General features: G+C 30.2%; 1 protein-coding gene across 1 annotated transcript; it reads left to right on the forward strand.

The window, feature by feature from the left end:
* The first annotated feature begins 10,363 nt into the window (after positions 1–10,363).
* On the forward strand, positions 10,364–13,488 carry LOC120166982 (UPF0426 protein At1g28150, chloroplastic-like). Its single transcript, XM_039176130.1, has 3 exons — positions 10,364–10,426; positions 10,513–10,635; positions 13,267–13,488. Exons 1-3 carry the CDS (start codon positions 10,385–10,387, stop codon positions 13,444–13,446), a joined length of 345 nt encoding a protein of 114 aa, XP_039032061.1. The 5' UTR covers positions 10,364–10,384; the 3' UTR covers positions 13,447–13,488.
* Positions 13,489–14,859: the final 1,371 nt, after the last annotated feature.

Here is a 14,859-nt window from a genome sequence, read left to right on the forward strand (position 1 = left end):
TATTTGGAAACCTTCACCTTTATCGCATCACTTTTCAATCCTTTTTGAACCAGACCCAACTTAAATAAGGGTTTAACGATACATATTAGAGAAAATTTTACCCAATCCGATTCCCCCGAGGGGATGTGCATCTCCCACACATTTCTTACCCCTAAACCCCTTCTCGAACCCCCCATCTATTTTATCCATTGGACTCTTTTAATTTCTTCTCCTTTCATTCGAAATCAATACATCCTTATAAGATCTTCTATCTCTCAATCTGTTCAAAGAAATTGTTTCTTCTCTTTTCCTACCATCCTCACCTTTATTCAACTTCTCATTAACCATTTGGTACGTATTATCATCTACTAACATAGCCTTCTTTCTCTTATATTTTGCAGCTCCAACATAAACTCTATTCCCATCAATCCAGGCAATGTTTACATTCTCAATCATCTTCTTTAACCCCACCTCTTTCTCGAACTGAACAAAGGCAAACGTATGGTTCCTATACCTAGGTTTATTGGTTTTGATCGGAATGTAAACATGTAATACATTATTGTGGTGTTGGAAACTTTCCTTGACAGCTCTCCTAGACACTCTCTTACTCAGATTGTCCACAAAAATCGTTCATTCCTCACTGGAGGACAAATGACCATTCAACTTTTCTCTCTCTCTCTCTCTCGTCTATTCTCACTCATGACTTTTTTCATCTAGTACTAAAGCAATATAACAAAAGCATCCTCTTAAACAATATATAGATAAAGTCATGTAAATCAATGAATAACACTAAAACTCGATAAATTAGTGTGAAATATAACTAAAGCAATACAAGACTATTAAAAATAACTAAAAGAAAATAAACATCAAATAAATTAGTTTTGAAATCATTGAATTATTTTTTTCATTGTCGATTGTATTGCAAATATCTTTCTCAACATTTGTAACCAAACAATCACTCATATATTGATATCCAATTTGATTTCTTAAGCGGTTTTTCATAATCTTCATTGCATAAAAAGTTCTTTCCACACTTGTCGTAACAACCGGCAAAATCAATGTAAGTTTCACAATCTTCACAAAAATATAGAATGAAATAAAACATTGAAAATAGTGGATATCCATTATTGCAATAAAAAAATATGTAGTGTCAACGCAACTATTTGAACGATAACAATGAACTTATTAACATATCTTAGACAATAACAACAATTATCTCAAAATTTAAAAGCAACCCACAAACTCATTATCAGTATCAAATAATAATTGTAAAAATATTGAAACATTAATTCAAAACAAAACATTGAAACATTGAAAACTCAAAGAAAATAATAAGTAAATTTAATTAAATTTCTCTTGATGCTAGAATGTGAGTTGATTCGATTCGTCTTTCTTCTTGAGAATTGTTAAAAAATTTATGTTGTTCTGTTAACGGATGAAAATTGTGGGTTAGGGTTCATAGAGAAAAACTATTTTTAGAAAAAGATGAGTGAATATCGTTGATGAAAAACTTGGGAAGGGATTTTTAATTTTTTGTTATTAAATATTTTATAAAATAAAAAAAATAAGGTTAAAGTAGGGTAGAGTTAAATTTTAAAAAGTATCATATGTGGAGGAAGTGGCTAATTTTTTTAAAATGTGCGACCCATTTTTTAAAGGATGTTAAAACTTTTTTGAAATGGGTGTCATTTTTTTACTTTTATATCATATATATTATATTTATATAGAAAAAAAATTTAGAATTTTTTTGGTGTCCATTGACAATCCTCAATATAAAATGGATTCGTTTATGATCTCAATAATTAAAGGAATAATTGTTATTCATTGAGAGTATTTACAACATATATTAGTTTATAATCATTTTAGCTTAATAAAAATAAAAAAAAAAGATATATCAACTAGGTTAATATAATTTTTAACACAATTTTTATATATTTTTTAAATTATATACTATCTTTTTTTTTCTTGGACATGGGGTGGGTTATAACCTAGGCAGACTCACTTAGGGCTGTAAATGAGACGAGACAAATCGCGAGCTACTTGAGATCGACTCGGTCAAAGCTCGATCAACACTCGAATCGAATGAACTCGACTCGAATTCTTAACGAGCTACTTAATACTCGACTCTAAAAGTTCGCGAGCTACTCGAAAAAAAATGTTATATTATAATTTAGGATTTTTTTAAAATTACATTATTAAAAATAAATTATTGATAATTATAAAATTTTAAAAATATATTTTTAAATGTAATATAAGATTTTTGTAGGTTCAAATTCTAGTTTGAGTTCGAGCTTGAATTGAGCTCAAAAATCGAGATTCAATCGAGCTCGAGTCTCGAGCTTCAATCGAGCTGGAGTCTCGAGCCTCAATCGAGCTCTTGGATTTTTTTTGAGTTCGAGCATTTTCGAGTTCGAGTCGAGTTTCAATATTATATTTCGAGTTCGAGCTGAGCTTGATAATTTTTAACTTGCGAGTTTTCGAGTCGAGTCTAATTTTAAATTTTTCGAGTTCGAGTCGGCTCATTTACAGCCCTAGGCTCACTCCTAAATATACCTCTAACTCTTGAGTTGAATATTAATATACACGAGGTGTTTGGTTCACTAAATGTTAGATTATATTTGGGAATAACATTATTGAAATGTAACATTACTATGATAATATTGTATTATCTTATTTGATTTGTTTAGCAGAAATGTGAAATTATAGTATTTTATTGAAATAATATAAGATTATTTGAATGTATATTTTATCAAATTATCCCTGTACTATATGTTTTTTAAGTTAAACTTTAATAATTAAATTATAAATATTTGAATGAAAAATCATAGAAATATTTTTTATCGTTATACTATCTTACTTTTAAAAAACACATTTAAATATATAATTAGTATATTAAACTTATATTTTTAAATAATTTTCAAAAGTATTATATTTATATTAAATATAATACAATATGAAAAAAATAATATTATTATCTCGAGTAGACAAAGATATTATTTTCTAATGTATAGGATCTATGTTTTAATAATTTAAAGCTAGATATAATTTTAAATAATCACATTTTTACACTAATATTATTTTTCACCTCATAAAATTACAAATAATTAATATATTGAATATTAAAAATAAAAAATAATTTTAAATACTCATATTTGTTAATATTTTATTAAATTAAACTCTTTATATATTATTATTATGTTTATAATTTTCAATAAAGTACAAAAAATAAGAATCGAGACAGATCATTATAAAAATAAATCATTAGTCTACGGGTATTTGTAGCACTAAGTTTTGATATAACAATTAAGGCAAAATATATTTTTGGACTTGAATTGAATTCATTCAAAGATTTCAAAAATAATTCAAAGTCCATTTAAATTGGAATTGAGCACAAAATACAAAGAAGTATTGATACTGTTCTTTACAGTATCTATACCACATGAACGATACCGATATTGTTCTTATGGTATCAATACCATAGGCAAAGGTAGTTCTGATACCATCAAGGTAGTATCGATACTACCATGAAGGGTCAGATTCCAAAATACAAAAATGGTATCGATACCATGAAAGGGTATCGATACCATAATGCAAAGTAATACTGATGCCCTTAAGACATTATCAATACTACAAGGCTCCAACGGCTAGCAACGACTAGTTAATTTGAACTTAACAAAGGTAGTATTGATACCCCATAATGGAGTACTGATACTTGTAGTTTTGGACAACCTTATTTTGCATAAAATTAGTCCCCAACAGCTCCAAAACATCCCCAACGGATAGATACAACTTCAAACTCATTTCAAGCTATAAAAACAAGTTGAGGACACTTGAAGAAGTAAGAGAATGCCTATCCAAGCAATCAAACACAAGAGAAGAGTTTTTCAATCTTATTTCATATTTCTCTTGTAAATATTTTTGTTCTTTTAAGCATAATTCTTGTAAACACCTACCTTAGAGAGGTTTTCTTGTTTACATTTCCTTTCATTATAAAGAGGTTTCAGTTCTAGCTAAGCTTGCTAAAAGCTAGGGAAAGGTTCTAGTTTAGCCCGTGAAAAACTAGGGAGTTTGTAAAGGTTATCTCTTTGTCCTTGAAGAAAAAAGAACAAATTAGTGAATTTTTTAGAAAATCCTTAGTGAGGAGCTAAGGTAGTGGATGTAGACTTGGTTGAGAAGTCGAACCATTATAAATCACTGTGGAAAATTTCTATATTTCATTCTTCTTACTCCCTAAACACAAGAACCGACTCAACCCCTCTTGGTAAACATTTTCGGTTGTCGATTCGAGCTTCCGCAAATCCCAACAATTGGTATCAGATCTTGAGTCATTAGAAGGTTTAACAATCTTAAGACGACCCTTGAAGAAGCTCTGCTAATTCCCAACGCAACCGACAAATAGATGGCTTCAACCTCCGATGCCTATTACATTGAAGATTCACTCATTCAAGATTCACAATCGGTAAACAAGCCACCCTTCTTCAATGGAGCAAATTATGCTTATTGGAAGAAAAATATGTTGTTCTTTATTCAAGCCAACGATCTATGAGCTTGGAACTCAATCATGAAGGGTTACTCCACTCCACTCGATGAGTTCAATGATTGGAGTAATGAAGAGAAGAAAAAGTTCCAGCTTAATGTTAAGACTATGCATATTCTCTTTTGTGCTTTAGGCCCAGATGAATATGGAAGAATATCCTCGTGTTCCAATGCCAAGGAGATTTGGGATAAGCTCCAAGTTACTCATGAAGGAACTGACGAAGTGAGGGAAACAAAGATAAGTCTTTTCAACCATAGCTATGATAACTTCAAAATAGAACCCGATGAAGATATCAAAACTATGACGGATAGATTTTCTGTGATTGTCAATGGTCTCAGGGGATTTGGAGAAGTAATCCCTAATAAGAAGCTTGTTATGAACATGATGTATTCTCTTTAAAAGTCTTGGAAATCGAAGAAGACAACCATTATCGAAGCTAGAGACCTAAAGTCTCTCACTCTCGACGAGCAAATTGGTTCCCTTTTCACTCATGAGTTGATGGTGAAGGAAGATGAAGAATGTGAAGAAAAGAAAAACAAAAAAGAAGAATGAGGTAGGCATTGCCTTCAAATCCACCAATGAAAGCTATCAAGATTCAAGTGATGAGGTGGATGAAGACGCTGATGAAGAAGAAGAGATGGCCAAGCTCTTCAAAGAATTCAAGAGATTCATGTCTTCCAATAAAGTGAAGCATGAATCAACCAAAAAGAAGAGTCCCCAGGTATGCTTCAATTATCAAAGAACGGGGCATGTCAAGTATGATTGTCCCCTTCTAACTTAAATGAATTAAATTCATATTCTTTTGATGAGTTACAAGATACTTATAATGTGTTGTATTTGGGATTTAAGACCATGAATTCCAAATATAAGAAATTAATTTCAAAACTTAAAAATGAAAATAATTTGGTTTTGAATGCAAAAATTGATTTTGAAAAACAAAATGAAATTTTGCAAAATGATTTAGAGCTTTCAAAAGTCAAAATAAATGATTTAGAAAAAGAAAATTTTGATTTAAAAGTTAAGCTTGAAAGCTTAACGAAAGAAAAATAATTAATTTCTAAAAACAACTCATTATGTTTAAAAATGGCAAAATGCCCACATTGTCATTTTCATGGTCATTTGAAACATATTTGTCCTATAAAGAAAATAAAATCTTTTAAAATTAGACAAGTATGGGTTTCTAAGGGAACAAAGGACATTGAAACTAACGTCCAAGGATCCAAAGCAATTTGGATACCAATTGAAATAAATGTCTTTTGTAAGTATGTGGGAGTAATGATGATGATGATGAAAGTGAAGATATTAAAATGCTATAGCCACACGTTCAAAAAGAAATGGGTAACCTCTAAGCTTAATGCTTTTGATTTTGGTTAATTGGTTACTCATTTGGATTTATGCATGCATGAGTCTTTGGTTTTAAATGATTATGTTTTGTTTATCATCTTATGTATGTTAAAAAGATGTTATGATGAATATTTTAAAATTTTAATGATTTTTTTATAATTTTTAGTTCATCATAATGAATTTTGGTCAAAATTGATTAAATGCAAATGATATCTCTTTAACAATCGATATCAATTTTTCAAATGTTTTAATTTTATAACTTTTAAATTTTGACCTAGATTTGAATGTTTATGCATGTGGTTTAAATGAAAATGATATATCTGTAACATCCTCAATATTGAGTTAGTGACCAAAGTATGAATCTTTAAAATTCAATGACCAGATTAAAGAAATTGAAAAGTTAAGGAAGTAATTGAAAGATGGTGTAGGATAATTTAGCAAATGAAGGATAAAGGAAGGGGTAATTGGGTCATTGAACAAGTGGTGATGATTGAATAATTAAATAATAATTAAATGGGTATTATAATACCCATGTGGATAATGAGTAAGAAACAAATGTTTCCAGATAACTCTTATATCTTCTTTCTTCATCTTCTTCTTCTCCAACGTGAAGCATCCCAAGCCAAGGTAAGTTGATTTCTTTTGGTTAATCCTTAAGATTAAAGTATGGTTTTGGTTAAGGAATACTTAGGAAACATGATGGAGATGAAGAAGGTCATAAAAACTCAAAGATTTGTAAGTTATGATGGATTAAAAATAAGAAGTGGAAAAGTGAAAATTTGAATAAAAGGGTTTAAATGAATTTGGAGGTTGAATTTGACTTGTCATCTATGAGAATAAGAAGTTATAAGTGTTAGAAGTAAGTTTGGATAACATGAAAAATTTGGTATGATTCTTGGTTTTAAGAATTTGGATGAGTATGGGAGATAATAAGATGTTGAGATGATAGAAGTTAATTAAAATGGTTGTAGATGAGTTTAGTGGTATGAAAGGAGTTTTGTATGAGGAAATTTAGTGAATAGTTGATGAATTTTCGGGTGAAAAAGTTTGTTCTGTGTAGAGTGCATCGATACACTATGAATGGGTTCCGATGCACTAAGACAAATTTTGAAGATGTATCGATGCATTAAGGGGTGCATCGATGCATGGAAATTTCGAAGTTATTTTGGGTATCGATGCACCCATAATGCATCGGTACACTCCTAAAAGAAATTAGGAATATGAGTTTATTAAATTCGTTTAAGTTAATAGCATCGAAGTATAAGGTTTAGTCTTCTGATAATCATCTTGAAAATTATATTTATGTAGATATTGAGCCTAAACGAGTTCCGGAACAAGTGACAAGTAAGATTGATCGAGGGAAGGACAAAGAGATATAGGTGAGTGCATATTATAAGTATGGTACGATGGAATAAGACTTGTGATAAGTCTAATTCCTAGGTTGATTTTCATAGTACAATAGTTATGAACATGCATACATGATAATTATTATGATACATGCATAAGATATATATGTTCATATGAAATGATAAATGATATATGTATATAGCTTTCAAATGCACATGTGATATGATAAATGATATGAGCTATGTGATCACAAGAGAAAGGACATGAGTACATGAACATATGAAACATAAGAATAATGCCCATGGTATACGATATAAGAGCTGTAGGTATAGTTGGCATGCCAAGAGTCGAGGGTTCTACGTGGTCCTTCGGGATATATATGTATCCTTTAGAACATTTACAGGGTCTTTTGAGACAGATTTGATCCACTGGAATATGTATATGGTTCTTAAGGAGTGGTCTTTCGGGACAAATATAGTACATAGGTCCTTCGGGACAAAATTCATATGCCCCTAGTGGGACCCCATACAAGCTTTGGTGACAGCAATAGTGAACAACCTCAATGTACTCGAATACCTTGAGTTCTCAAAAATGTACATGGGCCTATAAAAGGTTATCAAAGGTAATTGCATTATTATAGTTATATGTTACCATATTGTTATTGTTTACATTGAATTACATATGACATGATTAAATGGATAGATTGCATGTTCATATTCATAAGGAATGTATTATTATTATATTTATATGTCTCACTAAGTCTATGAATTAGCGTGTAAGCGATTTACACGTAGGTACTGAGAAGCAGGATGATCAAAGCTAAGCTTAACAGAACAACATATCTCCACTTGAAGGTCAGATCAGAAGTAGATTAAGTAGTATGTCTTATTATGTGAAAATAGGTTGGCATGTAAACAAAGTCGATAAATTAAGTATTTATACTCTGATCGAGTTTTGTAATGTTTTAAACTTATTTATGTAAATGTAAATGCATAGTAATGAACGGTTAAATTTTTTTACGAGTTTTATGTACGATTTACGAAAGTTAGTGTAGCAGTGCATCGATACACAATTTATATTCAAAAATTTTCACTGTTCATACCGCATAGAATATTATTGTATTTTCTTAAAATGAGTTCAAATGTTTTGTTATCTTGTAAGAACATCGTTTTAAAAAGTCAATGTGACATATCAGACTCGTATTCGGGTCGAATACAGGTTGGGGTGTTACAATATCTCTAACAATTGATATCAATTTTTTTCAAATGAATAACATTTTTGGAAAACTCTATGCATATGTACTTAATTTCAACAATTGGTATTGCATAAAGCATTTTAGACTTGGATATATTGAATTTCTTGTGCTACTAACATGTTTGTTATTCTTTGTTGAAATTCAATTTTGTTTAAGTGTCAAACTTTTAAAGTCAAATTTTGTTTGAAATACACTTAATGAGGGGGAGCTTTGATTTTTCAAATGATTTTTTAAATGTCAAATTTATCACTTACTCTCCAATGTTATTTTAAAACTTTAAAGATTGAATTGTTTTTTATATAACAAAAAGAGGGAGAAGTATGATTTGAAAATTTTAATTTCTTAATGAAAAAGGAGGAGCTGAACATTTTTCATATATTTTCCAACAATTGGTATCTTTTTCATTAAACATTTTATTAAGGCGGAGTTTTGTCATAAACAATTTTTCAAATATTTTGTTATATCAAAAAGGGGGAGATTGTATAACTAAGTTTTGATATAACAATTAAGGCAAAATGTTTTTGGACTTGAATTGAATTTATTCAAAGTTTTTCAAAGATTTCAAAAATAATTCAAAGTCCGTTTAAATTGGAATTGAGCACAAAATACAAATAAGTACCGATACTGTTCTTTTCAATATCAATACCACATGAACAGTGCTGATATTGTTCTTATGGTATCGATATCATAGGCAAAGGTAGTACCAATACCATCAAGGTAGTATTGATACTACCATGAAGGTTCAAATTCCAGAATACAAAAATAATATCAATACCATGAAAGGGTATCGATACCATAATGCAAAGTTGTATTGATACCCTTAGGACAGTATCGATACTACACGACTCCAACGGCTAGCAACAGCTGGTTAATTTGAACTTAACAAGGAAGTACCGATACGCTATAGTGGAGTATCGATACTTCTAGTTCTGGACAACCTTATTTTGTAGAAAATTAATCCCCAACGGCTAGATACGACTTCAAACTTATTTCAAGCTATAAAAACAAGCTGAGGACACTTGAAGAAATAAGAGAACACCTATCCAAGCAATCAAACACAAGAGAAGAGTTTTTCAATCTTATTTCATCTTTCTCTTGTAAATATTTTTGTTCTTGTAGGCTTAATTCTTGTAAACACCTACCTTAGAGATGTTTTATTGTTTACATTCCCTTTCATTGTAAAGAGGTTTTGGTTCTAGCTTGGCCTGCTAAAAGCTAGGGAAAGGTTCTAATTTAGCACGTGAAAAAACTAGGGAGTTTGTAAAGGTTATCTTTTTGTCCTTAAAAAGAAAGAACAAACTAGTTAATTTTTTAAAAAATCCTTGGTGAGGAGCTAAGGTAGTGGATGTAGACTTAGTTGAGAAGTCGAACCACTATAAATCGATGTGCAAATTTTCTATCTTTCATTCTCCTTACTCCCTAAACACAAGAACCGACTCAACCCCTCTTAATAAACATTTTCGGTTGTCGATTCGAGCTTCCGCAAATCACTACAGTATTTTTTTCCAAAGTAGTGGAAATTGTCAAATGCTTAAAAAATTTGAAGATAATAACATTCTTACCATTTTAACAAAAAATATTATTATTGGGAAAATATTATTATCATGAAAATCTTTTCCATGAACCAAACGTGGAAATGCAATTATAGAAAAAATTATTCTATTTAGTGTGATATTTTTTGATACACCCCTTAAAATTGTCAAAATTTAAATAATGATTTAATTATAATAAAAATAGTTTATGAATAATTTTTTAATTTTATTTTTATTTTTATTTTTATTTTTATTTTTATTTTTAATTTTATTTTTAAGAAACACAATGTTTGTTTATAGAATTACATGTTGGATTTAGAATAATTAAGAAATCGAATATATATAATTGAAAAAACGCCAGAAGCACACAGAACATACGAGATAAAGAAAATGGGAGTGGTGTGTGTAGTCAACTATTGCTCGTCTGCCCTGGTACTCCAATTACCTCACATATACTTCCATTCTCATTTCCTTTCTCTTTCTGTATGCTATAATCATATATTTTGTTTTTTTGGCAGTGGACTTGGAAGAAACGTTCCTGCTTTTATTCGAATCGTAATGCAAATTTGCCCCAGCAGAGGGTTGTTAAAGCCTTCTTCTTCGATCCCAATCAAGTGCCCATCCTCAATCAAGCCGTTAAGGTCCGCTCAACATTCTTTTTTTTTTTTTGACGTTTTTGATTGCCCAATAATTTCTTTTGTTTAAGGTGCATCGGACTGGTGTGTTCTTGTCCTTTCTCCATGTTTGAATTTTGACCTGATCTTGGGTTCTACGTCTACACCAGGATATAATTATAATGGATTTTGAGGCTTTGAAACTCCTAAAGAACCAACTTAGTTTGCTGCTTTCCTTTCGTCGAGTTTAGGATGGATGGAGCGGTGCTGGGTGCGATGGCATCCTGAAAATTTCAAATTCTTATATAGTTTAAGAATTTTGTTTATATTTTTAATTGATTATCTAATTCCGCTCTCCTAAAATTTTGTAATTCCCTGAACCTTGATTTTTAATTTAACTTCCTAAGTTCGCACTTATGACATAAAATTGTGTCTTATCGTGGTCGAGTTAGATAATAAATTGGCTTTAGAGGGATATCCATCCTAGGATGCCAGTCTTTTAGAACAATTATTTGAGAACTAAAACATAGTTCTGTTTAGGTGGTTTTAAGGGTCAGGTTGTAGGAGCCAGAGGACCTAGTTCTGATTTAAAGTAGACTGTTCGATTATTTGCAGTTTGTTAGGCGTGTGAGTTTATCAGTCCATTGTAAAACCTCGTCTATAAATCTCAGCAGAGATCACATTTTCCTTCTACTTTGGTTCCCATTAATGAAGAATTGAAGTTCGTGCCGTGATCCTCCTATTTGCTTCCTACCAAACAAGAGAAAACTTGGCCTTTTTTCTTTGACATTTTCCTTATACCATTGTCTTTTACGAAATGAGTGTGAATCATGTTTAACTTTGAAAAGATGGTCAGCTTTTTATGGCAATTTAATCAAGGGTACTTAAGCTTCATTAAACAGAAGCCGACTTTCAAACTGTGTTTGGAACAGCCAAGATGCATTATGGTGATTTTGCTATGATCTCATTTACTTTTGTTGTGACTCATTATATTTGACTATGTAGTGTAGTTCATAATAAGTTTCAATTGTCTAACAAACGACCTGAATACATTTGTTCTGACTTTGAGGTGAAAAATAACAGGAAGCAACTATACCATGTAGGCTAGTACTCCTAGATATGGAGAGTATTAAAATCTGAAAATGAAAACTTATTGGGAAATTCTTAAATAATCCTTAGAAGGTTTCTTTAAAGGAGAAAGAGTTTTTGTTTACATTTAGGCTATAAAGAACAGTTTCATTGGAGTAGCTACTTGTGTCTGGCCCATGGATAAGGGATAGAGCATATTCCAATGGTAATAACCAACAGTCAGCTTTATGCTTTCTAGCCTTTATGTAGTAATGGATAACCTTGGTTGGCACAGGTTGGATATTGTAGCCTGGTATATGCTATTCCACTTGTTGATAATATATACAGGTGCATGAGAACAAAAGGGAGCTCAACACCTATTTTGTCTGTTTAAAACATTGTGGAATGTAACTGTGCTAAAAACCAGTATGAGAGAGTTAGTAAGACATTGTTAGTAATTTCAGTATCTTGGTGCAGTTAGCCAAAAGTTTATGGAAAGTTATCTAATTGTTTCCCACAGTATCCAAGTGTTGAAAATATGGTCCAACTATCACAAAGTTCAATTTTCAGACATAAACATGGGGGTATGACTAGGGGTGAGTATTCGATCAAGTCGAGTCAAAATATTTCAAGTTAGTCGAGTTGACTAGTCCTATTTAATAATTCGAACTTTATTTGAATTTTTTTCATGTTGAGCCGAGTTGTTCGAGTTTCTATTTAAATTTAATTGTAAATATTTATAATGTAGGGTACTATTTTATTCCAATTTAAACGGTTTTCTATAACCATATACGATATACATATATAATATATAGTTGAGGACTCGACTCAAACTTGAAAACCAATCTACTGATTACTAAAAGTTCTGAGTTATTTGAGTTCTATTTTATAACTTAAATTTGAAAAATTTCCGAGATGAGTTGAGTTTATAAAAGTACGAGTTGTGAGTAAATTCGAATCGAGTTTTTTAGTGTTGAGTCAAAAAATTCGGTTTTTTTTAGTTGAGTCGAGTTTTGTTCACCCCTAGGTACGACACTCTTCAAATGCATGGGAAACTTAAAAAAATTTTGGAGATACCCGTATTAGATACATGTGCTCATACAACACTTGCGTACAAATCTGAGTAAGATAGGTTAGCCAGGAGCAGGATGTAAGTAAGTTACAATCATGGCCTAAAAGATTTCTTAGAATAGTAATTGGTTGGTTTAAATATGCAATAATCTAGGTTTATGCTTTTCTGGCAAATCTGCAATAATCTGTGTAAGGGGTTTTGCAGATTTTTTTTTCTCAAGTAGGGTGATGAAGATGCACTTCCCCAAATAAGAAAGCTGGAAGATGTGTTTTCCGTACGTCTTTCGCTGAAGATGCCGGGTAGTCTAAGCATCTTCCCAAAACACTGTAGCATTCACCCTATTTTGAAGAACAAAATCTGCACCACTCCCAAAAAAGTGGGGGAATCATTTTTTTCCAATGCCCTATTCAAGAAAATTTGCTCTGCTTTGCTATTTCTGACATGTCTTTCAGTTGGAGATGCTAAATTGGGTGCATCTTTGAAACATACGGTGTTAATGACGTATTTTCGGTGTTTAGGAGCCAGTAGCCTTCATGGGAGGGATGTTTGCTGGGATTTTAAGGCTTGATTTGAATGAAGATCCATTGAAGGAATGGGTTGCTAGAACTGTGGAAGCCTCTAAGATCAGTGACGATGAGATTTCTTCTGAAGGATCCCTAGAGGAAGAAGACGCCCCACAACAAATCGAGATTGAATGAACCTAAATACCATGTTTCTTCTTTTATTGAAATTCTTGTAATATTTCTTGTTGATGGAACACTTTAAAGAACTCATGGGAAAGATGGGTGTGAAGCTTATTAGAAAACTGGTTACTTTTAGGTATACTTGGTTCATGGAATTTAAGATTACTTTTTGGAAATAAAATTATTAGAATGTGCTATTACTCTTAGAATGTTATATTATCTTGTTTCATTTATTTAGCTAGAATGAAATATTACAGTGTTTGGTTAAAGGAATATAAGATTACTTGGGGTTGTTTGATAAAATAAAATAATTAAGCGTTGAATGATTCAATGGTCTGAATGATTTAAAGGCTCTGTATGAATTGGCTCTGAATGTGAAATATTGTTTGATAATGGTTTTGAATGTACGATTTGAATTATGAATATTTTCATTTTTACCTTCATAATGATTTATTATATTATAAGATATGATTGTTTAATAAGACATGTGAAAAAATAGGTTTTATGGTAAAATATCGGGTGTTTAATGATTCAGAATGTACTTTAATGCCGAATCATTCAGCAGTGTTTTGTTATTTCATTCAGCATAGTCTTCATTCAGAGGTGAGAATCAAACACGCTGAATGTTGAACGGTTCAGCATTCAATACTGAATGGTTCCATTCAGTAGTAAACAAACGGCCCCTTAGATGTATATAATTTACCAAATTATTTATGTGATATATGTTTTTTTCCAACAAGTTAAAATTTTATATTAAATTATAAATATTTGAATCATAATCCATAGAAATATTTTAATTAATACATTATTTAGTTTTTGAGAAAAATATATTCAACATATAACTAATACAATTAGTTTATCAACTTAGATTTTTAAATAATTTTCATAAATATCATGTTTATTTATATAAAATATAATATAATAAAAAAAATAATATTGCAGCCTCGAGTGAACAAAGAAATTAATTTTTCAATATATAAGATCCATTTTTTAATAACTCAAAGATAGATGATATTCTAAATAATTATATTTTTACAATAATATCATTTTTACATCGTAAAATTATAGATGGTTAATATATTAAATATTAAAAATATAAATAATTTTAATTACTCAAAATAATTCTAATAAATATCATATTTATTTATATAAAATATAATATAATATAAAAATAATAGTGGGCTCGAAAAGACAAATATATTACTTTTCAATGCCTAAGATATATTTTTTAATTACTCAAAGATAGATATTATTTAAATAATTATATTTTTTACAATAATATCATTTTCTGCCTCATAAATTTATAAATGATTAATATATTAAATATTAAAAATATAAAATAATTTTAATTATTTAAATTTATTAACATTTTATTGTATCATATTTTTTATATATAATTACTACTATGTATAATTTTGAGTAAAGCAT

Source organism: Hibiscus syriacus, unplaced genomic scaffold (genome assembly GCF_006381635.1).
Source record: "Hibiscus syriacus cultivar Baekdansim isolate YM2019G1 unplaced genomic scaffold, ASM638163v2 tig00111659_pilon, whole genome shotgun sequence".
Classification (NCBI taxonomy): domain Eukaryota; kingdom Viridiplantae; phylum Streptophyta; class Magnoliopsida; order Malvales; family Malvaceae; genus Hibiscus; species Hibiscus syriacus.

Coding starts and splice junctions, on each gene's coding strand:
- LOC120166982 (XM_039176130.1), top strand. CDS start 10,385: ATGGGAGTGGTGTGTGTAGTCAACTATTGCTCGTCTGCCCTG. Junction 10,427..10,512: donor ACTATTGCTCGTCTGCCCTG/GTACTCCAATTA, acceptor TTTTTTTGGCAG/TGGACTTGGAAGAAACGTTC. Junction 10,636..13,266: donor TCCTCAATCAAGCCGTTAAG/GTCCGCTCAACA, acceptor TTCGGTGTTTAG/GAGCCAGTAGCCTTCATGGG.